This window comes from Sorex araneus, chromosome 5 (genome assembly GCF_027595985.1).
Source record: "Sorex araneus isolate mSorAra2 chromosome 5, mSorAra2.pri, whole genome shotgun sequence".
Classification (NCBI taxonomy): Eukaryota; Metazoa; Chordata; class Mammalia; order Eulipotyphla; family Soricidae; genus Sorex; species Sorex araneus.
This window is the reverse complement of record NC_073306.1, coordinates 119,372,953-119,399,038: the sequence shown is the minus strand read 5'-3', so window position 1 is coordinate 119,399,038 and position 26,086 is coordinate 119,372,953. Positions and strand designations below refer to the sequence as shown.

The 26,086-nt window shown below is 45.0% G+C and overlaps 3 protein-coding genes across 6 annotated transcripts in view; 2 read left to right on the top strand and 1 right to left on the bottom strand.

Annotated features, from left to right (window-relative positions):
• Positions 1 to 1,135, top strand: part of RBM39 (RNA binding motif protein 39) — a 37,791-nt gene extending 36,656 nt beyond the window's left edge. For all 4 annotated transcript variants that reach the window (XM_004612518.2, XM_004612517.3, XM_004612521.2 and 1 more), the window contains 2 exons: positions 768 to 846; positions 931 to 1,135. In XM_004612518.2, coding sequence (XP_004612575.1) covers positions 768 to 846; positions 931 to 1,031 — 180 coding nt within the window. In that variant the 3' untranslated portion in view covers positions 1,032 to 1,135. The remainder of the gene's footprint in view (positions 1 to 767; positions 847 to 930) is intronic.
• A 2,258-nt stretch (positions 1,136 to 3,393) lies between these two features.
• On the bottom strand, positions 3,394 to 5,192 carry ROMO1 (reactive oxygen species modulator 1). Its single transcript, XM_055140511.1, has 3 exons — positions 5,054 to 5,192; positions 4,735 to 4,865; positions 3,394 to 3,590 (listed from the first exon to the last, which is right to left on the bottom strand). The coding sequence occupies exons 2-3, from the start codon at positions 4,863 to 4,865 to the stop codon at positions 3,482 to 3,484; spliced, it is 240 nt and encodes a 79-aa protein (XP_054996486.1). The 5' UTR covers positions 5,054 to 5,192; the 3' UTR covers positions 3,394 to 3,481.
• On the top strand, positions 5,075 to 24,936 carry NFS1 (NFS1 cysteine desulfurase). Its single transcript, XM_004612522.3, has 13 exons — positions 5,075 to 5,310; positions 5,881 to 5,987; positions 6,757 to 6,873; positions 7,497 to 7,580; positions 12,153 to 12,305; positions 18,650 to 18,743; positions 20,442 to 20,576; positions 20,743 to 20,900; positions 21,306 to 21,411; positions 21,492 to 21,573; positions 22,814 to 22,897; positions 23,425 to 23,514; positions 24,264 to 24,936. Exons 1-13 carry the CDS (start codon positions 5,214 to 5,216, stop codon positions 24,325 to 24,327), a joined length of 1,371 nt encoding a protein of 456 aa, XP_004612579.1. The 5' UTR covers positions 5,075 to 5,213; the 3' UTR covers positions 24,328 to 24,936.
• The last annotated feature ends 1,150 nt before the right edge of the window (positions 24,937 to 26,086 follow it).

Sequence of the window (26,086 nt, the reverse complement as noted above, 5' to 3'; positions counted from 1 at the left end):
CAGGCATTACTACTGACTGTTCTCAGGTATTATTGATGATGATGCTTGGGGGACCATATGTGGAATTAAATTTGGATTCTGTGAGCCAGCCAAGCTCCATCACCTACAAGGGTTTTTTTTTTTTTTTTTTCCATGAATGACTGAGGTACAGTTACTGTCTTTTGTGCTTGAGTTTCAGTCATACAGTGATCATCGCCCAATTCCCCATTTAAAATAATTTTTGAAGCTTTTTAATTTGGAAGGTTTTCTTATTACTTGAAATTTAAAGTTTGTGTTATTTCCCCATACAATTTTTGAATGTAACAATACTCAAAATGTCACATACACAATATACTCTGAAATGATGGCATTGAATGAAATTTGGATTCGTTTTTCTATTGGAGCTCTGTTGAATTCATTTTTCTACTCAAAGGATAGTGCAGCTTTTAGGATCTTTATCGTGCAGCCAAACCAGTTCCCATCCTCTGTACCCATTATGACTCCGGGAAACTACCAGGATTGGTACCTGAACACCTCTTGGTTTTACCCCAGAAGAAAACAATAGAAGTTAAAATGTTTTGAGATTTAGTACAATGGGTGAAATCCTGAGCATAACCAGGTGTGGCTTCAAAAAACAAATGTATGAGGGTTGTTTTTTTTTTTTTAATCTGACCATAATGAACACATTAAGAATATGTGGGAAATGAGTTATTAGGCCTGAGTTTTCTAACTTTTAAATACACTTGAGTGGATTTTTTTTACATATAGCAATTCTCTTTTTGTTTTAGGGCAATGTGTATGTGAAGTGCCCATCCATTGCTGCAGCCATTGCTGCAGTAAATGCATTGCATGGCAGGTGGTTTGCTGGTGAGTTAAGTTTTTGTTTTTTAATCAATTATTAGTAAAGACACGAAAATCAAGTCGCTAAACTACTGTTATTTTTTTCTGCAGGAAAAATGATAACAGCAGCGTATGTACCTCTTCCAACTTATCACAACCTCTTCCCTGATTCTATGACAGCGACACAACTACTGGTTCCAAGTAGACGATGAAGGAAGATAAAGTCCCTTATGTATATAGCTTTTTTCTTTCTTGAGAATTCATCTTGAGTTATCTTTTATTTAGATAAAAATAAAGAGACAAGGGTCTACTGTCATTTGTATACAATTCCTGTTACCTGGAAAAATAAAAATGTTAACAGGAATCAGTGTGCTCATTCTCCCTATCTAAGATTCCAATGTATACAAAGTTGTTTCTTGTTCTGCCTTTTAAATGTATATGTAGAAAATTACATAAAGGATCTATAGGACTAGCTCTAGGATATCAAATGTGCTCAATGTAAAAAAGGCAGACAGGGATAAAATGTTTTTAACATTTCAGAAGCCTAACTTTTTACAAAGGAGTTACACTTCACATTTCATTAATGTTGGTATTTGGCTAATTGTTTGGCAAAGGTTTCTGGAATGCATATTTAGTGTATAGAATTTCTAGACAGCTAACGTGCTGTTGGATTAACATCTTGCATTATGATCAATTGGCAAGAAAAGTTTCCGAAATTATTTTATTTCTTGATGGTATCTTTTCAATTAATGTTACTTGTAAGTTTCTTTGTAAATACTATGTGTTCTGGTGTGTCTGAGATTCCAAACAAAATGATCCCTGCATTTCCTAAAAATGTTTAGAGTCTAATAGCCAAGCAGTCTGAGCAAGATACTGGAAATGCAGAAATAGGTTTTGTCTGGTTGCATATATAATCTTTGCTCTTTTTAAGCTCTGTGAGCTCTGAAATATATTTTTGGGTTACTTCAGTGTGTTTGACAAGACAGCTTGATATTTCTATCAAACAAATGACTTTCATATTGCAACAATCTTTGTAAGAACCACTCAAATAAAATTCTCTTTAAAAGGCCACAAGAAATCTTCATTTTTAAAACGTGTTTATAGTCATAGAAACTTAAATAGAATAACAGTTTCTTTGACTTCTAGTGTGCTTTTTCATACTTTGAAAAGTTATTCGTATGGAGAAGTTTCTGCCTCTAGAACTATTAGACATTACTCCCATCACCATGTCTTTTAATTGATGTTTCAAACATAGGTTTACGATGGAAAAACGCGAAATGTTACAGTTGCTCAGGTCTTAAATCTAGCAATTTCTTTTGTGCTATGTGGAAAGCAGTTCTAAATAGTTTCAGTATTTTAAGTTTAAAGTATTTGCATTTGTTTTCCAGTACAGGTTTTAGAGGCAGGGTTTGTTTTTTTACCATACCTGGAGATGCACCTGGCATACTCTAGGCTCTGCACTCAAATCATTCCTGGCGGTGTTTGTAGGATGTATGGGATGCATCTATTGAACCCACGTTGGCTTATATAGGCAACTGCCTTACTACTTCTATTACTCTGAGCCTTAGACTAATTTTAGTAAATGTTGGGGATTTTTTTTTTTTTAACCTATCCACACAGTTCTGCCTTGTAGAAGGCAGGAGCCTCATGACTTGTATTCATCCCTTTACCAACCCTTCCAGTGGATCTTACATGTGTATTTTTTCCTCGTTTTAGGATTGAATTTTTTTTCAACAAGTCATTCCAAAACTTGGACTTGAGTCAAGTTCTATATTGTGTACTGACACATAAGAGGTCAGAGCAATAATAAGCAGCTAGGGCACCTTGGTTCGATTTTGACTTGTTATATGTTCTCCCTGAGCATTGCCAGGAGTTAAGTCTTTAGTGCACAGCAAGGAATAACACCTGAGCATCGCTATTTGTGGCTCCTCCCATCCCCCCATAAGACTTGCAAGCAAAATTTATTTCAGGCTGCCAGTTTCAAAGCCAATTTTATGAAATGTCTTCATGTCTCTGAAATTACTGGTCCAGACACAGCCTTTCACTCTGACAAAAGTCCTTATGTCTGACAACTTTCAGTTTTACCATTCACTTCTCCATTTTCCTGGAAGGGTTAGTTCCTCTATGAGATAAATGCAAAAACTTTAGATTCCGCAAAGTCTGAAATTCAGAGATGCCTCAAAACTACCTTAGCCCAATTGGTAGTACTTTTTGGGAATTTCTTTTTACATTTTGATGATTGGTAGGATAATCACGTTTTTAGACAATGTACAAAAATGAGCAATTTTAATTCATACAGTGTAATTTTGTGGGTGAAGTGGTTAATAGGACAGTATTTGCATAAACATCCAAAAAATAGTGTAAGTAGGTTACAACTTTGAAGTATCCTTTCTCAGTTTGAAATAATCATAAAGCATGAACTTTAAAGCATTGAATTTGGGGTCTTGATGCATGCAAAGTTTCAGGTATTTCAAATTTTAGATGTAAAACATAATAGGCCTTTTTTACTCATTACCTCATTAGCCACCTCAGTATCATTTCTAGAAGCCTGAGATGACAATGAAATAACGTGTCTGAGACAAGACTACTCAAAGGTTTTATTATAGTACATAAGTTGGGACTGATGGGAGGGGATACACATAACAGACAATCATTGCCTCCATTAGCATCGAATGCCCATCCCGATGGCCATGAATGTGCCAAAGGTGCCGCCACTCTGCATCATGGTTTTCCCGATGCCGCCCATCAGCTCCCGACCCCGCATTCCGATCCTGAGAAAACAAGGATGTGGCCAATAGTAGAAACGTTAATAGACTGCCCCATTTTGTGGAGAGTGTGTGTGTTTCTTTTAGAGAGGAGGGGGCAACTCACTTTTGCTCAAGATTACTCCTGGTTTTTGTCTATTCATGTATATTTTATTCTTTGGCCCGTAACTTTTTAATGGTGAACTCAGTATTCCTGAAGTCTGGCATCTCTTTCTACTTTTTGAAGTTATGTAAAGGAAGCCATGGTTGGGGATGGCACCTGGGAGAGTGCTATTGAAATTGACAACATTGAGGAGTTTCTAGTAAGAGTTTTTTTAACTTTCACCTTCAAAGTAAATGGTGTTTTTTTTTTCCCCTTTTGGTAACAATGACTCTTTCCTTTTTTGTCTGCACCCAGTGGTGCTCATTGCTTATTCTTAGAGAGCTCAAGGACCTTATGGGTTGTCAGGGATCTAACCCAGGTTGGCCACGTGCAAGGGAAAGGCACCACCCGCTGTACTGCTATTCTATTTCCAGCCTTTATAGGATACTCAAGTCAGAACGGAGCCTTAAACCCAGTTTAATTATACCGAGTCCAGTGTGAAAGAAATTGAAATGCAGTTTTGCCATCACACGCACTGTAGTTTAGCGCATCACCGACTTAAGCGTTCAGTAAACGGTAACTTATAATTCGGGAAAATGTTAAGAATACATTGCCTATGCAATGTGAATGACATTTAGATCTTAAATGTTTAATCGTAATTTCTGGACTAGTGCACCTCAGTACAGTACCGTTCACTACCGTTCAGTACAGTTCACTATTCGAAATTGCAAATAAGAAACGAAGCAGGCACAGTAAAGATTGTTTGTGTTGTACCGAATACGCTTCAGGTGCTACGTGATCTGATTTGATACCACTCTGAAAGGTAGATGTTCATGTGTCGGTCTACACACGAGGAAACCAAGACTCAACTGGCACAAAGGTGACAGAAAAGGGCCCGTTCAGACTCTCCCTGAAGCTTCCAGCCCGTTCTCCCCAGCTGACAGGAGTTAGGCAACCAGTTCACTAGAGGCTGCCTGGGGCACGGGGCAAGGTCGGCAGGGCTCCGGCTGCAGATCAGGAGGAGGGGCGCCAAGGTCCGGCCCCTGGGTCACCACCCGCGCCCCTCACCTTAGACAGGAGAAGGTTCCGAAGAGCGCCCCGGCCGCCATGCCCACGGCGCAACCCATCACAAAGCCCATCTTCACGCGGTCGAAGCAGCTCGGCTGGGACTGTCCGTAGGGACCCACGGCCACCGGCATCTGCGGGGTGCGAGGGTTAGAAAAGCGCGGGCCTCGCCGCCGGGCGAGAGTCCGCCGGGGCCCTGGACGGGCGGGCTGGGAGGCGAGCCCAAGGGTTCGGGGAGGCCCCGGAAGGAAAAGCCGCGCGCAGCCCGACTCCGGCGCCCCGTTCGCGTTCGGGTACCCGTACCGCGGGGCCCCCACCTCACCTCGCTCGCGGCCTCGGTCGCTCGGCTCTACGTCTCGCACGGAACGCGAGGCGGGGCGCGCCTGCGTCCCGAAGAATCGTTTCCGGGGCGCGGGGTGGTACTTCCGGCATCCCGGGGTCGCCCGCTGCCGCCTCTCCGGGCGGGGGTCTGCAGCCGGAGCATGCTTCTGCGAACTGCCTGGAGGCGGGCGGCCGCCGCCGTGCCCGCCGCTCCCGGGCCGAGGCCCACGGCGCCGACTCGCGGGCTGCGCCTGCGTGGTATGCTCCGGGGCCCTGTCGCTGTCACCCGCGCCGGTGGCGCCGACCTTTTTCCCGTTGGCGCGCAGACGCTGCTTGATTTTCCAGAGCCTCCTTCGGTTCCTTTGCTAGCCGCCTACCCCCCGCCGGCCCATCACCTGGGCTGCACCTGCTCCGGCTTTACCTGCTCGTCTACCTTCCACACACATCTCGTCCCGCGGGTCCCCCGAGCTCCCAGAGGCTCGGCCTTCAGACCGCTCCCGGCCGAGTTGGTATTTGCTGAGGGCCCGGCTGGCACGTTTGCAAGCAGCGCTTTCCTCGCGTCCCCACTCCCCTTCCACTTGGCTCAGCTCTCCCAGCGCCCAGGCCACGCGCTTGCACACAGTTGTAAGATGGTCTCAGCCGCCTCTGCCAGCACTGGGACCTCCTTAACACCGCGCGCTGGGTGTCTATGTCTTTTCCTTTGGCCGTCTGCCGTGTTTCCCCCCTTAGCTCTAATTTCTTTCCATCGGCTTTGACCCTGGGCTGGTCCCCGGTCCCCAGGTGCACTCTCTCTCATTGGGCCGCTTCATTCCTTTTTTGTTTCGGCAGTTGTGGACCATGCTTCCCAGTCTGCTGGCCCCTCAGGTCCGGCCACTGCTCCGGAGGAGTCAGTGCTGCGACCTCTGTATTTGGATGTACAAGCTACTACACCTCTGGTAAGGGACATGCTTGCTGGTCACAGTCATATTGCGAAAGTGACAGTACACAGTGATGATTGTTCCCGGGAGAAGTGAAAGTTCTTTGGAAGTTGTGATCGGCAAGCCATAGAATTATATGGTGGTCCCCTAGAAAAGACTCTTGGTCTAGGGACTGAATTTGCTCACATCCCGTCGGTTTGGGCGCTGTTGAAGTGGGGATAAACACAGGCTCCAAAATTAGTTCAACTAGTAACTATTCAGTACAGCTATTATCTAGGTTAATAGCTGAAAACTTTTAATAGAACCTAGAACGTTATAAGCGCTTAGATTCTTAATATTTATTTATTTGGAGGCCATACCTGTGGAGCTCTGAAGCTACCTCTGGCTTCATACAGAGGTTTTGCTCCATATGGCGCTCAACAGAACTGAACCCAGGGACCCCTGCCTGTAAAGCATGGACTCAGCCCCTTGAGGTCTCCCACCCACCCACTGAAATATTAAGGCAGTGTTTCATCAGCTTGGGGACTGTCATTCCCTGTTCTCCCATACATCGCATAGTCTGCTGGGAAAGGAATGGAAGCATCAATTTTGGAGATTGAATAAGAAGAGGGTAGGGCAATCTTTTTAATGGTTTGGTTCATAGCTGAGAGATGATTTGAGTGAGGAGGACTGAGCTGGGCAGTGATTACATGTCTGGGTTGGTTGAGGCTGTTGAGACAGGTCTGAGGGGATGCAGCAAAGGCCTGAGTTAGTTGTGGACTCATGGAAACTGTGTGGTTTTCCTTAGGATCCTCGTGTTCTTGATGCCATGCTTCCTTACCTAGTCAACTTCTATGGGAACCCGCACTCCCGGACACATGCTTATGGCTGGGAGAGTGAGGCAGCCATGGAACACGCTCGACAGGTTAGTGCAGAGGGATCTAGGGGGCTGGAAGGTCAGAGTTCAGTGAGCTTTGGAAGGGATTCCCTTGGTAGGAGTGGGGAAACGATTTGGGGCTCTTTCAGCAAGAGACTCAGCAGGTTTTGGAGTTTTCCAGAAGACACTTAATTAGATCTCACTCTTGCTTAACAAAATGACTTTTTGCAAGACTCGGTGTCTTCATGTTGAAAATGGAGACTTAGTAGTCTGGTGTGTGTTCTTGGTATGTGTCTATGTTTCTGGGGATCCAAACCCAGGGCGTTACATGCCTAGAGCCCTATTGCAGAACTCTATGACAGTCCCTAGTATTCTACTTTCTTCTTGGTAAATTACATTAGACAGTGTTGCTGATGTGCTTATTAATACAGAGCCTTTACATTGCAAGAGCTCAGTGAGTATTTTTAAAAAAGCAATGTTGTTATTTTGGTTTGGGCATAAACGTCTGGATCTGTGATGTAACAATCTATACTTTGTATGACTCTGGCAGGTACAGAGCTGCTTCTTAGGTTTCAGTGCCATGGACCTCTTCTTTCCCCAGTGCTCTCTCCCACATGGGTCCCCAGCTACATTACTGTTGATGTTATTTGTGTGTATTTCTTGACTTGCAGCAAGTAGCTTCTCTGATTGGGGCTGATCCACGTGAGATCATTTTCACTAGCGGCGCTACCGAATCCAACAACATAGCAATTAAGGTAAGAAAAGGTGATTGCAGAGTCAGTTATCCTGAGCACTCACTGTCAGGTGTGCCTCATCCTCCCCCACTAAAAAATGGAAAAGGAAGAGAAGGCAATCAGAAGGCATTATCTAGCTTTCTGTCCTTTTTTTTTTTTTTAATAGACTTTAGGTCTATATGTTTCAGTCACTTTCAGTCTTTTTTGTGGGCATTGGGGTTTTGAGCCATATTCCACAGTACTCAAGGGCTATTCTGGATCTGTGCTCAGGAGTGACCCATGGTCATGTTCAGGAGACCAAGCACAGAGTCAGGTATCCAAAGTGTTACTGTACTATCTCTCTGGCCCCTCATTTTCATTCTTATGAAGAATAGACACAGACCTGGAGCTGGAGTGATAGCACAGCAGGTAGGGCATTTGCCTTGCATTCGGTAGACCTGGGTTTAATTCCCATATGGTTCCCTGAGCACCGCCAGGTGTAATTCCTGAGTGCAGAGCCAGGAGTAACCCCTGAGCATCACCAAGTGTGACCCAAAAAGAAAAAAAAAAAGCAAAAGAAAAGAAAAAGACAGACAAACATACACTTTCTGATATGCTGCTTCATTCAGCCTTTGATAATCTGCTCTGTCCTAAAGCCTTTGGGTTTTTTTTTTTCTTTGCTCTTTTTGAACTGGGTTTAGTAAAGTGTTTGGATAGGAAGGGAGATGGTCCCTGTGCCATTATTGCTTTGCTTTTTGAACTGCATCTACTTCAGAGAGTAGATAATTGTAAAAAATCACAAGGGCAGCACGCACGTGGGAGGGGGAAACTTGATCATGCAGACTCGATCATGGTCGTGTCTTTCTGTTGTCCTGTTGTTCTGTTGTCCGCAGGCACTTGGGGCAGTTATCTCTCGCACGCGCTGCTCGCATTCAGTGTTCTCGAGCCGCTATGTATGGACCAGATCGGGACGGCTCCTCCTTGTGCTCTGCTTCTGTGTGTGCCGCTGTGCTCTCTTCTGTCTGTCTCTGCCTCTGTAGTCTCTCCTCTGGTCTCTTCCGACCTCTCTCTGTCTTTGCTTCTGTGTCTTCTCTGTTGAGTATTGTGGTGCTTTGGCCTGGCACATTTCGATGCCAGGGTAGCTCACAGCTTGCCCTGGGTCCATTCCATCCCTCGTCGGGACCCTGCTTTTGGCGTGCTAGGAACTAAGGGCAACTGAGGTGAGAAAGCAGATGCCCGGGAGTAAATATTATTGGAGTCAATCAGCTCCCAAGTTACAAAGTATTATATTAACTGTCTTCCTATGTCTATACAGAAAGGCCATTGCGCTAAGATAAACTAAGTTCCCTGCGGCAAGTCTAAAAGGACAAACCCAATGTTATCCTACAGATAATGGTGACCCATTCTTTTTCCCTGTTTCTTTTTTGTTTTGGGGCCATACAGTGGTGCTCAGATCTCTGGCTGGGACTCAGAGATCACTCCTGGCAGGCTTGGGGGACCCACTGGGTACTGGGGATTGAACCTGGGCAAGGGAAGGTTCTGGTATACTGTCTCTCCAGCCCCCTACCCTATCATTTTGAAGTAGTCACAATGAAGTCACTTAAGAATGCACTTATAGGGGCCGGAGCGATAGCACAGCGGGTAGGGCGTTTGCCTTGCACTCGGCCGACCCGGGTTCGATCCCCGGCATCCCATATGGTCCCCCAAGCACTGCCAGGAGTAATTCCTGAGTGCAGAGCCAGGAGTAACCCCTGAGCATCGCTGGGTGTGACCCAAAAAGAAAAAAAAAAAAAAAAGAATGCACTTATAATTGGGCATATTTGTTTGCTTCATGTTCACTTCTTCACAGGTTCTCATTTAATATTACTAGGTTCTTGAAACTTGTGACTTTATTTTGTTTATGTTTTTGGGTCTACATCTGGTGGTGCTCAGGACTCCTGTCTCTACTCTCAGGGACTCACTCTTGGTGGGTCTTAGGGAAGCAAATGGGGTGCTGGGAATTGAACCCAAGTCCGTCATATCCAAAGCAACCTACCTGCTGTACTGTCTCTCCACCCCTGGAACCTGTGACTTTTTAAAAAAATATTCTTACGACATTTCCCTCTTTATTTATTTATTTTTAATTGAATCACTGTGAGATACAGTCACAAGGTTGTTCATGACTGGGTTTTGGTCATACAATGTGCCAATACCTGTCCTTTCATCAGTGTACATTTTCCAACACAGATGTCCCCAGTTTCCCTCCTGCCACCTTCCCCATGCCCTTACTGTCCCCTCCCCTTCCCCACCTCCCCTCCAGTCTGCTTCTATGGCAGGCACTTTTCTTCTTTCTCTCTCTCTTTTTTTCTGGGAAATCTGTGACTTTTAAGTTAAAGAACATGTAATGAAAATAGATCTTTGAATAATGACATCCATCCCTCCAACATTATAATGAAACAGCATAAACAAAAGACTTTATTCAAAAAAGGTCTCTAGGCTATCTTCCTTTCAGCCTTTTTTTTTTTTTTTTTTTTTTTTTTTTTTTTTTTTTTTTTTGCTTTTTGGGTCACACCCAGCAATGCACAGGGGTTACTCCTGGCTTTTCACTCAGGAATTACTCCTGGCGGTGCTTGGGGGACCATATGGGATGCCGGGGATCGAACCCAGGTCGGCCGAGTGCAAGGCAAACGCCCTACCCGCTGTGCTATCGCTCCGGCCCTCAGCCTTTTTTTTTTTTTTAAGTCAGATTTCTTTGCAACAGGTTCTTCCAGTTTCTCTCTATAGTTGTCCCATCACCTGCACTTTAGCTTAGTCACCTATTTTGGGATCAATTGCACTATTCCTAGGACACATATATCTCTGGTGCTAGTTAAAGTGAAATTCTACCCTCAGTTACCTTGGTGTTTCACAGAATATAATTACTTTTATTTTGCTGTGGGGGTTGGGGATAGATTTGAACCATATTTGACAATGCTCAGGGGCTACTCTTAGCTCTGTGCTGGAGTGCCTGGGAAACCTTGCAGTGCTAAGGTTTGTTTGAATCAGGGCCTTTGCTTGCAGGGCAGGTACTGCAGCCCAGTTGGTTCTCTTTTGGATCCCCATAGTCACCTTTGACTCCTCCTGGATCTCTTGTGTAAATGCCAAAATAATGATAAATTAGGGGTTGCTCAGGGTTGCTCTCTATTTTGCCTTTTTTTTTTTTTTTTTTTTTTTTTTGCTTTTTGGGTGACACCTGGCAAAGCACAGGTGTTACTCCTGGCTCTGCACTCAGGAATTACTCCTGGCGGTGCTCAGGGGACCATATGGGATGCTGGGAATCGAACCTGGGTCTGCCGCGTGCAAGGCAAACGCCCTACCCGCTGTGCTATCACTCCAGCCCCTATTTTGCCTTTTTTTTAAAAAAAAAAAAAAAATTTTTTTTTTATTGAATCACTGTGAGATACAGTTACAAAGCTTTCATGACTGAGTTTCAGTCATACAATGATCAAACACCCATCCCTCCACTAGTGTAGCTTTCTCACCACCAGTGTCCGTCCCCCCCCCCCCCCCCGTTCCTCCCGCCACCCCCACTTCACCCCATCCCCCTGCCTCTGTGGGGTTTTTGCCTTTTACTCCTCATTATTGTTTCTGCTCATTTTGGGGCGATGCAGGAGGTACACCTAACAGTGCTTGTGGGTCAACCCTAGATTCAGATTGCTCAGGGGCCATTGACAACGCTAGGGCTCCACGTCTGGCACTTTTACCTTGGGCTCTAGCAAGAAACTCGTGCAGTTCAGCCCTTTGTGGCCTCGCCACAGACCTTACCAGTCTTTTTTTTTTTTTTTTCTTTTAGCTACATCTAGTGTGCTCAGGACATACTCCTGGCTCTGCACTCAGGGATCACCCCTAGTGGACTAGGAGGGTTTGTATGGGGTGCTGAGGTCTGAACCCAGATCAGCCACATGCAAGGCAGGTGCCTTAACTGCAATATTGTGTGTCCAATCCCAGGATTTTTAGCACCATGGAAAGGTTTGAAATAAATTGTAAATCTTCTTTTCCTCTTTGACCTGATAGTCCTGTTTGGCAAAATTAATTCTGCTTATTGTCAACTCTAAAGTAGTTCTGTTTGATGTTACTTCAGAGAAAAAAAATCTGGGTAGTGCAGAGTTAACTTGAATGATAGGACACATTGGCATCAGGATTGAAGGTGCTGCGTGCCACCCTGGTCTTCCTTTCCACGCACTTTTCAAGTCATTGCTTTTGCTTTGAGTATTTGGTTTTCATTTTCGTGGTTGTTGTTGTTGTTGTTGTTGACATTTATTTATTTATTTTTGGCCATACCGGACAATGCCCAGGGGTTATTCTCAGAGGGGTTCAACACTCAGGAATCACTCCTGGTGGTGCTTGGGGGACCATATGGGATTCCCGGGATTGAACTCTGATCAGCAGATACAAATTAAACACAATACCCGCTGTACTATCATTCCAGTCCCTGTTGTTTTTTAATTGAAGGAACTAATCTCTAGTACTGAAACATTTTACTTTGTATATTTATTTCTTTATGCTTTTTGAGTTTCTCCCAGCAAAGCTATGGGTTTACTCATAGCTTTGCATACTGAGTATTTGTTTCTTTATTCTCCCATTGCTGCTATCTAGGGGGTGGCCAGGTTTTATAGGTCACGAAAAAAGCACTTGATCACCACCCAGACTGAACACAAGTGTGTCTTGGACTCCTGCCGTTCGCTGGAAGCAGAGGGCTTTCAGGTTACCTACCTGCCAGTGAAGAAGAGTGGAATCATCGATCTGGAGGTATGCATGGTGCCTGGCCAGAGGGGCAGAGTCCTCTAGGTCTCTCTGCAGCCTCACCACAAGCCTGAACCAGGAATTGCTGGAGAGTGAAGGTGCAGGTTCGAGAAATAGGCCTGAGTGAGAAAATGAGGCAATCCACATCCTCCTGGACTAGGCTGTTGGCCTTTTCTCTGAAGAGTTTGTTTCTTAGCCTGGCAGCGCTTTCTGATTTAAGGGGACCTTGGATAAAAATGTCAGGGACTTGCACTAACCATGGCCTCTGCCTCTGTGCCAATGATGCTCATTGCCGTAAAGATGAGGGTAGTTTGTTTTGGTTTTTGTTTGGGTTTGGGCAACACCCAGCTGTGCTCAGGGCGTCCTCCTGGCTCTGCACTCAGGAATCACACCTGGCTGTGCTCAGGGCGTCCTCCTGGCTCTGCACTCAGGGATCACACCTGGCTGTGCTCAGGGCGTCCTCCTGGCTCTGCACTCAGGGATCACACCTGGCTGTGCTCAGGGCGTCCTCCTGGCTCTGCACTCAGGGATCACACCTGGCTGTGCTCAGGGCGTCCTCCTGGCTCTGCACTCAGGGATCACACCTGGCTGTGCTCAGGGCGTCCTCCAGGCTCTGCACTTAGGGATATCTTTTGACGGTGTTTGGGGGTGCTGGGGCTCATACTCTGATTGGCAGTGTGCCAGGCAAGAACCCTACCTGCTTTTTTATCTCTCCAGTCCTGAGGGTGGCTTTTTTATTGGAGCCTGGTGGTGCTGGGAGTCATCAGGGCCTCCCCTGTGGAGCTGGGCAGGAGGGGGCGCCGTTGTGTTCTTTTGTAACCCAGTGATACTATGGGTTACACCTGGCTCTGCACTCAGTTATTATTCCTTGTAGTCCTCGAGGGTCACCAAGCTTAGACCCAACAGTGCTTGGAGTCATGCAGCGCTGGGGATGACATTCTAACTTGTGCTCTGTTGCTTTAGTTATCTACCTGGCCCAGGAGTTAGATACATTCGTTAAAGAGTTTTCCCTGTTTTGTCCCATATTCTTATATGTACATTTTGGGTTGTGACTCGAGGCATCTTGTCCCCCAATTTTGGGATATTAGCATCCCCAACTGGGAATACTAGACAAATCTTGGATGTAATTTATAGGCAGAGCCCTGACTTTGTAATTCTTCTCAAGTCCCTCTACCTCTACTTGGCTTATTCACTTCTGTGTGCTGTTGCATATGTATGTGTTTCTCTACTGAAACACATACATATGTTAGTTCTCTAGACTACCTTTCTAGAATGCTAGGAACATGTATTTTGATTTTTAGAATTTTTACTAGTACTCAGCACAGTGTCCTTCTTTAATGTAAAGTTCAGTGCTTACTGAGCCATAGTGCCAGGCCCTGAGGATAAAATGATGCATGAGACAGTTCTACTCCCTGCCTTCAGAGAGCTTTTATTTGCTGAACAAAGAAGTTAATCTACAAACCAGGATATGAATGAAATTATGATGAATTGGGATAAATGCTGTGAAGGAAGGAAACAGGAAGCCGAAGGAAACATCACCATGGGAACGTGTCATAGAACAGTTTGGAAAGCAAAACAGATATTAGTATGCGGAATGAGAATTCCTCTTACAGAAGTGTTTTATTCCAGGGGCTGGAGCGATAGCACAGCGGGTAGGGTGTTTGCCTTGCACACGGCTGACCCGGGTTCGATTCCCAGTACCCCATATGGTCCCCCAAGCACGCCAGGAGTAATTCCTGAGTGCAAACGAGGGATAATCCCTGAGCATAGCCGGGTATGACCCAAAAAGGGAAAAAAAAAAAGTGTTTTAGTCCAATGTGGTCCCTATGTTAGTATAGTTTATGGGGCGGAGGAGGATGTGGCCCCAAGCAGTGCTGGGAGACCATGTAGCATGATGGATTGACATGTACTTAACCCTTAACTATCTCTCCAGCCTCAATAATAACCTGTAAGTTTTTCACTTTGTTCTTCTCAGCTTACCTAGACAGTCTTATGTCACAAAAGTGTTTTTGTATTAATTTATTTTTGTTTGTTCTTTTGTAACCCAGCGATGCTATGGGTTACACCTGGCTCTGCTCTTAGTTATTATTCCTGGCTGTGCTTTGGGGACTGTATGGGATGCTGGGGATCAAATCTCAGTTCACTGAGTGCAAGGCAAGAGCCATCCCCTTTAGTGTCACTATGGCCTAGATACGTGTTTTTATATTTGTTGTTTTTTAGTTTTTTAAAGGGGCCATACTCAGTGGTGCTCAGGGCTTACTCCTGACTCTGTCATCAGGGATATCTCCTGGAACTTGGGATACCATGTGGGGTGCCAGGGATCAAACCCAGGTCAGCTGGGTGTAAGACAAGTGCCCTTCCCACTGTACTATCTCTCCGGCCCAAGAAATATTTAACTGAAGGTTCAACTTTTAAATAATTGTATATTCACATCCAATTATAATAATATAGTGATTTACAATATCATAACCAGGATATTAATGCAATTTAGCATTATTATTTATTTCCCCATTTTGACTTACATTTGTATATGTATGTGCATGTATAGTGTGAGAGAGAGTGGGCAAGAGAGCACTATGCAATTTACCATTCTTTTTTATCATTTTATTTTTTTGAGGGGGTCATACATAGTGGTGCTCTGGGCTTACTCCTGGCTCAGTGCTGGGGGGGGTGTTGGGGATCAAACCCTAGTCTGCTGCATGCAAAGCAAGCACCCTACCCACTGTAGTATTTCTCCAGCGCAAAAATTTACCATTCCTACTCTGTAATTTTCCCAGTTTCACTTATACTTTGTGTGTGTGTGTGTGTGTGTGTGTGAGAGAGAGAGAGAGAGAGAGAGAGAGACAGACAGACGGACAGGAGAGAGAGAAAGAGTGTTGTAATTTCACGTTTGTCACATTTGTAGGATTGGGCAAATACCATCACAACCAAAGTACAATGCTTTTGCAATAACAATACTTTATACTATTCTTTAAAGTCACTTCCTTGAAGCCAGAGTGATAGTACAGTGTGGGTAAAGTGCTTACCTTGCACACTGACCCGGCTTCAATCCCTGGCATCCCATATGGTTCCCGAAGCCTGCCAGGAGTGATCCCTGATAATAGAGCTAGGAGTAAGCTCTGAGAATTGCCAGTTGTGGCTCCAAAATACCACCAACAAAATCACCAATTTAATGTTCACTTGGTTAAGTTTTTCCTTACAATATTGTTATGTAAGCAGAAGCAAATGTTGTGTAACTTACTGGGTTGACTTGTTTTCCCTTTGCCTAAGTTTTTGGTGAGTCATTGAAATTGCTGCATGTCTTAGTAATTGTTTTGTGTGTATGTGTGTGTTTTGGGCCACACCCTGTTGTGTTCAGGGCCTACTTCCAACTCTGCTCTAGTCATGCAAAGGGAATAAACCCAGGCCATCTGAATACAAACCATGTGCTCCTCTTCATCTTTATTGTTAAGTAGTATTCTGTGCTGTGAAGCCCCACAATTTGTTTAACCATTTACCTGTTGAAAGACCTGTTTATTATTTTTAGGTTTGGACATTGTGAAGTCCAATAACTACTGTGAATATGTATTTACAGATTTTTAGTGTGAAGTTACATTTTCATTTCCCTGGAATAATTGCTCAGAAGTACAATTACTGAATCTTACTTTCACTTTTAGTTTTTTTTTTTTAACTTTTTATTGAAATGAACCATGAGGCATACCATTACACAGCTGTTTATAATTGGGTTTCATTCACAATATTATTCAACACGTATTCTTCCACCAGTGTATATTTCCTACCACTGATGTCCCCTATTTCCCTCCTACCACCCCTGAACACTCCACCCTCCTTCCCCAGCCTGCCTCCATGGCAGGCACTTTTCTTTCTTTCTCTCTCTCCTTTCCCTTTTGTGCTTTATGGTTTGCAATACAGTTACTAAGAGGTTGTGAAAAAACATCCAGGTTGAGGGGCGGGGGTGGAGGGTGGGGTGGGGGTGGGGGTGGTCGGGTGGGGATGGTCTATCCGGGTGCTCACCCAGCCCGAGGCCCTGGCCTTGAGGCAGACAGAGGAGGAAACTAGGGCCAATCCTGTGATTGATCAGTTGCCATTTATTCCATTCTCTCCTGTCTCTCTGCTTCTCTCCAGGCTCTCAATCTTGCCCCAGCCCACTCTTACAGTCTAGTTAAATCCCCCCAGCAAGAGGGGGTTGGGGCTTCCACATAGGTGTGGTCACAATCAATAGGATTAAAGTTCTTTCCCTCAGGGGATAGCTGCTTCTAGGACAGATTCTCTTTCAGCGGGATGACCCACCCAAGGGCAGAATCCCGCCCTTGGGTGTGTTTCTCCTCTCCTCATCCATCAAACATATAAGCATTCATAATACTAATCATTTTGTATGGACACAGTAAGTGATGCATTAAGCTTATAGAATTGCTCTCCTGGGGCCATCTCAATCTCAGACTACAGTGCTCAGGCCAGATTAGTCTTTCCTATCCCTAGCAGGGTCCTAGTCTCCTCATTACTTTTGGATCATGACAGCATTTGTCCATGATCAAGCTCTTAATTTACAGTTAAGAATTAGGCACTTTGGGGCTGGAGCATAGCACAGTGGGTAGGGCATTTGCTTTGCACTCGGCGACCCGGTTCTAATCCCAGCATCCCATATGGTCCCCTGAACACCGCCAGGGGTAATTCCTGAGTGAAGAGCCAGGAGTAACCCCTGTGCATTGCCAGGTGTGATCCAAAAACAAAAACAAAAAGAATTAGGCACTTTGGCCAGGCCCATCTCAATGCTGGAGCAGCACATAACTCACCGCTTGCCCTGGGTCTGTCCTGTCCCTTGTTGGCACCCTGCTTTGGGGTGCTAGGAACTAAGGGCAACTGAGGCTTAAGTGGAGAAAGCAGGTGCCCAATAATGAATAATATGTGAAGACAATTTAATCCCAAGTTACAAAAGCATAATATTGTCTTCTTGTGTCTATACAAAAGGGACATTGCTTCAAAGTAAACTATTCAAAAGACACAAGGAGAGTAGAAAGGCAATATTAATTTATTTACAATATAAGTTCAGTGTCCTAGAAAGATCTGACCTTAAAAATTAAGAGTCTCATTAGGGGGAAAAGTTGATTAACTGTTTGGGGAAGAGATCATAGAGAAGTAGTTACAGATAAACAAAGGAATGTGAGTGACTTGGGAGCACCTTGATGGGTGTGACCAGGATAAACCTAAGCTCCTTGTGGCACAGGGGAAAGGACATAGCAATGTCATCCTACAAGAAGTCATCATGTTTTTTTAGGGTGTTCAGTATTTTCATTGGGAAGGTAAGGCTGGAGCAGCTTCTTAACTGGTGGCAGCTTTGGGGAATGGACATGACTGTTGAGACTTCTAGAAATATGGGGTCGGGGGGAGGTAGCCTATCCCTATCCAAAAACCCTCGAGATTTCAGTCACAAAACCCATATACCCAAATTTTGAGCAGATTACGTCTCGTTGAGGTCCATCCTGAGACAGTGGAGTCCAGTCTGGAGCATGGCAGCAATTTTGGATCGTGGAAGTAAGCAGCTGCCGGGGCTCTGCTTGGGTGGGCACCAGGCTGACCCGCCCCCCTTCAATTTACTGCAGTCTGTTCAGCTTTTTGTGGGTCTGAGGATTACTGCAACTTTTGCTCTCAGGATTTATTTTTGGATTTCTGGAGCAAGGCCGATAAATGAGCTTGTATAGCTGAGTCAGAGGTGGCTTATGGGGGTGGCTCCCACACATCTAACTTTTGGCCATTTAATATCTCTGGAAACTTGGTCCCGAATTCTGGGGTCTGGCCAGAGACACAGCGGCAATTTTGGGGTATAAGGAAGTCAGAAGGCACCATCAGTTTGCTGATCCACTTGCCCTGCCAGTACAGGTTGACCTGCTGGCAGCATTGCACCCCCTTTCATGTTTAGTTTTATAAGAAACAAAAATTGCCAAACTTTTTCTAATGTTAACTGTACCATTGTGCATTTCTAGTGTGTGAATGAGCCAGTTTCTTTTATTTATTTTATGCTGGAGGGGGAGGTTTCACATCCAGCAATGCTCAGAAGCTACTGCTGGCTCTGCACTCAGGAATTACTCCTGACAGTGCTGGGGGGACCATATGGGATGCCAGCAGTCGAACCCGGGTTGGCTGAGTGCAAGGCAAATATCCTACCTGCTCTAACATCACTCTGGCCCTGAGCCAGTTTCTTTATATACTTGTTAATATTTTGTGTTGCCATGTTTTTATTTTAATCTGAGTGTGCCATGAAAGACACCCTTTCATGACTTAGCTTGTTTGCATTCTGAGTTTGTTAGGATTTTATTAGTACTGTGTATTCTTCATACTCTTGATCTTCTTAGGAACTGGAGGCTGCTATTAAGCCAGACACTGTCCTGGTCTCAGTCATGGCCGTGAACAATGAAATTGGAGTGAAGCAGCCCATTGCGGAAATAGGTTCGTATCCTGAGTGAATGTTGGTGCTGTCCCCTGATGAGGAGTAGGGGTGCACTGGAGCTCCAACATTTCACATGGTGCAGCGATGAAATCGAGGGAAAGAAGGCTTCATTTCCATGTTTAAACTTTTTTTTTTTTGGTTTTTGGGTCACACCCGGCGATGCTCAGGGGTTACTCCTGGCTCATGCACTCAGGAACCACCCCTGGCGGTGCTCAGGGGACCATATGGGATGCTGGGATTCGAACCCGGGTTGGCCGCATGCAAGGCAAACGCCCCAACCGCTGTGCTATTGCTGCAGCTCCCTCCATGTTTAAACTTTTTTTGCTTCCTTTTATTTATGTTTGGGTTCCATACCCAGCATACTCAAGGGTTAGTCCTGGCTCTACACTTAGGTCTTGGGGGACCATATGGGATGCTGGGATGCAGGTCTGCTGCGTGCAAATCATATGTCATCTGCTATTCTGTTGCTCCAGCCCTGCATGTTTAAACTCTTAAGTCAGGTATCATTTTGTATTCTGCTCCTTATATTCTTTTAATTTTGCTTCAGTTGGTATTGAAAGTAAGACAAGTCACCCATGTTTGTTTGTTTTTGTTTTGCGGGGTCACATCCAGTGTGGCCGAGGGCTTACTCCTGACTCTTCACTTGGGAATTACTTCTTACTCAGGGATGTACATGGGAAGCTGGGAATCCTACCTAGGTTTTTCAAAGTGCAATGCAAGCACCCTACCTGCTGTACCATCACTCCAGTCCCAACCACTGTTTTTGTTTTTTTTTTTTACCTATTTCATCTTTTATCCCTTTAGAGCATCATTTTATTATGCTCACTTAAAGCTAGAGACTCACTCTGTAATCTTCCTTTTTTTTTGGGCGATGTGTGAATATATTAGGGATTGAAAACCAGCCTCTTCCATGCAAGGCACACATTCCACCACTAAATTAGATCCCTGCCAATTTTTATTTCTTTTTGTTTGTTTTGTTTTTGGGGCCACACACAGCTGTGCTTAGTCCTACTCTTTGCTCAGGGATTACTTCTGACAGAGGATTGATCCCAGGTCTGCCACTTGCCAGACAAGTGTACTGTAGATCTTGTACTATAGATCCAGCCCCATTATCCTATCTTTATTTACTTATTTATTTACTTAGGCTTCTTGGGTCACACCCAGTGACGCTCAGGGGTTTCTCCTGGCTCTGCACTCAGGAATTACTCCTCTCATCACTTCTCGGCCTTTTGGCTAAGATCAAGTGTACGAATTACTCCTCGCGGTGCTTGGGGGACCATATGGGATGCCGAGCATGGAACCTGGGTTGGCTGCATGCAGGGTTGGTTTTGTGCAAGGCTAACACGCTACCCACTGTACTAATGCTCTGGTTCCAGCCATCTTTTTTCCTTTTTACTGGAAAAGCATCTAAGTGTTTATTTGATTTATAGAAAGGCCAATATTGATGGGATAGGAAAAAATCTTATATACAAATATATCCGGACAGTTGGGTTTAGTGTGTCACCCAAGTTCTTATTCTAGTCAAAGAAGTGAAAGGAACAGTGCAAGAGGAAAAGGGATAGAAAGTAGTAATGAGCACTGTTTATAGGTTGATGCCAGGTGCGATTTTGCCTGAAAACTTGTGATCCCTTGTGGGAGCACTGCCACGTGTCTCCCCACCCTTATGCTATGATTCTTTCTCATTCTTTTTTCTTCAGGGCGGATTTGTAATTCCAGAAAGGTGTATTTCCATACTGATGCTGCCCAAGCTGTTGGAAAAATCCCGCTTGATGTTAATAACATGAAAATTGATCTCATGAGTATCAGTGGCCACAAGCTCTATGGTCCAAAAGGTATCAGCCCCTTGGAGAGTTTCTTTTTTCTGGACTTCTCAGCAAACCCTTCCACAGATGCGCCTCAAACTTACTTTGGCCTCGCTTTTGACCCAGTTAGAAACTGGTATGCTGTTTGATGTACATTTCTTTTTCTCCTTTTTTGGTAACATACTTTGTTTCCCAGGGGTTGGTGCCATCTACATCCGCCGCCGACCCCGTGTCCGTGTGGAGGCCCTGCAGAGTGGCGGGGGACAGGAGCGCGGAATTCGCTCTGGAACAGTGCCCACCCCCTTGGTGGTAGGGCTGGGGGCTGCGTGTGAGGTGGCACAGCAAGAGATGGAGGTACGAGAACAGTTTCTTCCCCCAACTTCTTCCCTCTGCTGCGTCTTCCTATTTAGCGGCTGCTTGGCATGCCACTCGTGTGCCCAGAAAATAATTTGAGAAAACGGTTCTTGTCCTGGTGCCACAGTCACCTTGTTCTGATGGGTGTGGTGTGGTAGGCTTCAGAATACAGGTCCTTTCAGGAGTGATCAACTCCTGTGTTATTGGAACCACACGTCTCGTTACTGAATATTCCAGTGGCCCAGTCACAGTGCTCAGTACTGGGGATTTATTGTTCACCCCAAGTACCTGAGGACAATCATGGGGTCTAATGCACGGTCACTTCTGGGTACAAGACAGGGGTTCCTTTGTGCTTCTGAGCTCTTGGGGGTTCATCTGCTTAGTCCTCCTTTCCCTGCTCCTCAGTACGACCACAAGTGGATCTCCAAGCTAGCTAATCGGCTTACGCAGAAAATAATGAAGAACCTTCCCGATGTGGTGATGAATGGGGACCCTGAGTACCATTACCCAGGTATGGACATGTCCCTTCTGAGCCGGTTCTGGGAAAGCCTGAGATTTGAAGACTTCTCTTACGAAGGTTTTTTCTTCCAGGCTGCATCAACCTGTCCTTTGCATACGTGGAAGGAGAGAGTCTGCTAATGGCCCTTAAGGATGTCGCCCTCTCTTCGGGAAGGTGAGTGGGATCAGAGGCAGGACTTGTGGCTGGATTGGTTTGCCTGGCTTCTGAGTGTCATCACAGGTTATTGAGCTGCAGAGAGATGAAGTGAGGAGCAGAAGAGCTCTTGGTTCAGAGTAAGGTCGTGATTGGGTCTGTAGCTCTGGGTTAGAGGCCCTGGGTAAGATCCTCCATATTGCTCAAGAAGAAAAGTGGAAGCACGTTTTGTTTCTGTTTTTTAATTCTGGGCCACAACAGATGGTACCTTGTTAACTCCTGACTCCGTATTTTGGGGTCACCCTTAGTGGTGATTATTGACCTTTTGGTGCTGGAGTTAAACCCAGACCTTCTGCATACACTTTAATCTGCTAAGCTATTTTCCTGGTTCATAAGTGTCGAGGAGGCATGAACTGAAGTTAAGGCTTCTTGGGGAGCTGGAGTGGTAAGTATTGTGGGTAGAGTGTTTACCTCACATATGGCTGGCCTGGGCATCAGGGGATGCCCCATATGATCCTCTGAGCCCTGCCAGAAGTAATCCCTGAGCACAGTGCCAGGAGTAAGCCCTGAAACCTGTGTGTGGGGCCTGAAAAAAAAACACAAAAGAAGGGGCCGGAGCGATAGCACAGCGGGTAGGGCGTTTGCCTTGCACGCGGCCGACCCGGGTTCGATCCCCGGCATCCCATATGGTCCCCCCAAGCACTGCCAGGAGTAATTCCTGAGTGCAAAGCCAGGAGTAACCCCTGAGCATCGCTGGGTGTGACCCAAAAAGCAAAAAAAAAAAAAAAAACCACAAAAGAAGGTTTCCTACGGTAGAATTTTGTGCATCTTGTGGTCCCAGTAGATACATGTATTAGTGCTAACATGCCAGCATTTCTGTTGTAGACATCCAGAGCCAAAGGATGCTCAAAAGTTACCCACGGGTCTAACTACCGTCTAAACTGGTACATTGTAATGGGCTTCAGGGAATAAAGCACATCATTCTCTGTTGTCAGGCCAGCTACTGTGTTGTCGCACCGTCTTACTTTGGCAGTGCAACTTACTCTGAGAAGTTATCCTCCCTTTGACTATGGTTCCAGGAAGCTGGTTCACAGCCCAGAAAGTGCAGGCAGTTTGGGGCCCTTTAGTTTTGGCATGTTACAAGGACCCTTTCATCTCCATGGCTTGACCACCATGGACCTAGGGGGTGAAAGCAAAATGAGGCATTCGGCTAACACATATTTCTGATTAGCTGAGCGAGGCTCTGTGTCCCTTTCCTCAGTGCCTGCACCTCTGCTTCTCTGGAGCCGTCATACGTCCTTCGAGCAATTGGCACCGATGAGGATCTGGCTCACTCTTCAATCAGGTCAGTGAATTGAGCTGCAACTTTTATGAAGGGCACCTTTGGATAGATAATATATGTGTATGTTGTATTCACATATACAAACTTATCTCCTGTGTCTGTTTTATCCTCTATTATTTTTTTTACACTTGATCTTAGCCAAAAGGCCGAGAAGCGATCTATTTTTTTTAACGTCTGTCCTTAATCTAGTTTTCCTCATCCCTCTTTGACTTTTCCTTTCATGATGGTTCACAGAAGATTCTAGAACAATGGTTTTCAGAGATTGATGACCATAACCTGGAAAATTCATGCAAGACGATTTCAAATTTTCACACTGAGGTTCTGATGAACTCAGTCTGGGAGAAGTTACAGACTTCTGAAGTGATCTAATGTAGGCAATTCCACCTTGTGAGGATATGTGACCTCAAGGAATAGGATCCTGCACCCCTCTCTGTAATTTTGTGGAGCATATCCATTTTGAGTATTTGTTAAATGAGTACACCTTAGTTTGAGAGCTCTGGTGAAGAAATCCACTTCCATGCTTATTTCAGGTTTGGCATTGGCCGTTTCACTACAGAGGAAGAGGTGGACTACACAGCAGAGAAGTGCATTCAGCACGTGAAACGTCTCCGTGAAATGAGGTCTGCCTTGTTTATTATGCTCTGTCCCATTGGACCCTAGGAGCCGCCAGAGCTACCCCCTTGCTGTCCTTTGGATTTGTCCTTGTCTTTGAGTTTTTCTGTGTCCGTTAGATTTGTGTTTATACATTGTCAGAAACCAAAACTTAAAAGTACTTGAGTTTTAGGATTTCCACAAAGCAGGAAATAACTTTTGTTCATTGCTCAGAGGCTACTCCTGGCATGTTGCCTGGGGATTGCTCCCAGCAGTGCTCAGAACAACCTGTAGTGCCAGGGTTCAAACTCAGGCATCCAGCTCGAAAGCATGCACTCTGGCCATTTGAATTACCTCCCTGACCCTAAGAAATTACTTGTCTCCGTTGGCTACTTATGTAAAATATGAAAAAAAAAAAACCTCTTTATGAACTGGAGAGATAGCTCTGTCTTTCAAGGATGTTGGTTCCTCACAGGCAGAGGCTTTCTCCATAGCCTCTTCTGAGTGGGATGAGAGCTTCATGTGTATTACCACACCTGATGCCCTTAGTCTAGTGGCCTCATGGGCATGGACTACCTTTGTTGGCAGGTGGGAGAGGCTCGAGCTAACTACAGACACCTGAGAAAGACTTGCTGACACTTGTTGTTGGGATCTATCCAGCAAGGAGGTGGAAGCGAGACAAAAACAGAAAGAGGGAAGTCAGGGTTCAGGACCTCAGTCAGTGTTCACTGCTTCCTGACTGTGCCCTCGCTCATCCGGTACCACTTCTCTTTGGCAGCCCTCTCTGGGAGATGGTGCAAGACGGCATCGACCTCAAGAGCATCAAGTGGACCCAACACTAGAAGAGACTTCTGACTTTGCGCTGGCCTGGTCCCTCCTCACTGGCCCCCACATACCATGCACTTCTCTATATCCAGGGGTGCATGCTATTCAAACCAGAATTGCTGTGCCCTGTTAACTTCAGCACCAGCCCACCCCTAGACCAGGAACCCAGGCTCGGCTTTTCTGACTGGGAACACTCCCCGATTCTCAGCTGTCCTTGTCTGGCCTTGAAGTGGGTGATTTGAAAAAGGAGAGACATTTGTGATGATATTTCTTGCTGGACGTGCGTCTCTTTATTGAGGAGAACCAGAGGAACCCCTGTACTCTTTGTTCGTGGACATTTGAGTTTGTTATTTATGCTGCTCTCTGATATTGGCTTCTTCAGGAACAAGTGTCATCAATAATTTAATGTTTTTTGTGGTTCCAAAGTCCACCTCATTCTATTGACTGTAGACCAAACTGCAGGTTTTATAGAAACCTTTTCTCCTTTCTGTTCTTGTTCTTCCTCCTTCCTCTAATGGAAATAGAATTATCTGTGTGACTTTATGTGTCATTCTAGTAATTTATGTTTCTTTTTAAAAAGAAAATTGTTCATATGCTAATTAGAGGAATAAAATCACTGTTCTCTATTTAGCCTGACTTTATGAACAACTTGAGAAATTCCAGAGGCATTTGGGAATATTGGAGCTTGTTACCTTTTTATTTGATTTCCATATATGACTTAGGCTAGCTACATATCATTTTTTTGAATGACTGTTTGAGTACCTGTCCCCATTCAGTTTCCATTGTAATAGAGAAACAGAAAAAAAGGAAGCGAGGCTGGAATAATAGCACAGTGGGTAGGGCATTTTCCTGGCACACGGCAGACCTGAGTTCGACTCCCAGCATCCCATATGGTCCCCAAGCTCCGCCAGGAGTAATTCCTGAGTGTGAGCCAGGAATAACCCCTTTGCGTCACCGAGTGAGACCAAAAAAGCAAAAAAAAAAAAAAGTAAACAAAATTATTATAGATTGTGATGAGAAGAAATATCGAGGGATGAAACTTGTCTGTATATGTGTACTGTAAAGTACTTTTGAGGATGTGTTACTTAAGTAAGACTCTGATTTTCCATCACAGTAAGAACTAGGGATAAGGCGTCATAAGAGTGAGGGACCTGAGGTGTGAAAGAGCATGGTGTGGTTGAGAAACCAGTAGAAGGTCTAAGGACCTAGTAATTTTTTTTTTTCTGTTAGTGGGTTAGAAAGTCTAGCTGAGTTGTTGCCAGCACTCGGAAAAAAATGGAAAGGAACAAAATGCAAAATACTTTACACAGGTTTTAAGCATTTATTTGGATAATTAAACCAAGTTGTAAATGTATTTGGAGATGTGTGGGAGACACTTCTGGAAAGCCTGGGCCCACGAGACTAGCAGTTCCTGGGCTGGTGGTGATGGTAGCTATAGACTGATACCTACGCATTCTGCCCTGCTCTGTCTGGGGGCCACTGGGGTCACATGCAGCAGTCTGCTCAGCCTACCACATTAACACTTGGCAGTGCTCAGGTCACCACGTGGTGCTATGGATCAAACTCAGGGCCTTGGCAGTTGCTTTACCACTTGTGCTCTCTTCCTGTCCCTAACAAATCTATTTCTGATGTGAGTACTAATCAAAAATACGTGAAAACCACTAAGCTAAAGTATAGTGGATGCAGATGCAAAGAGGAAGAAAGAGATAAAATTGAATCCTTATTAATAAGTTTTTTTTTGTTTTTTTTTTTTGCTTTTTGGGTCACACCTGGTGA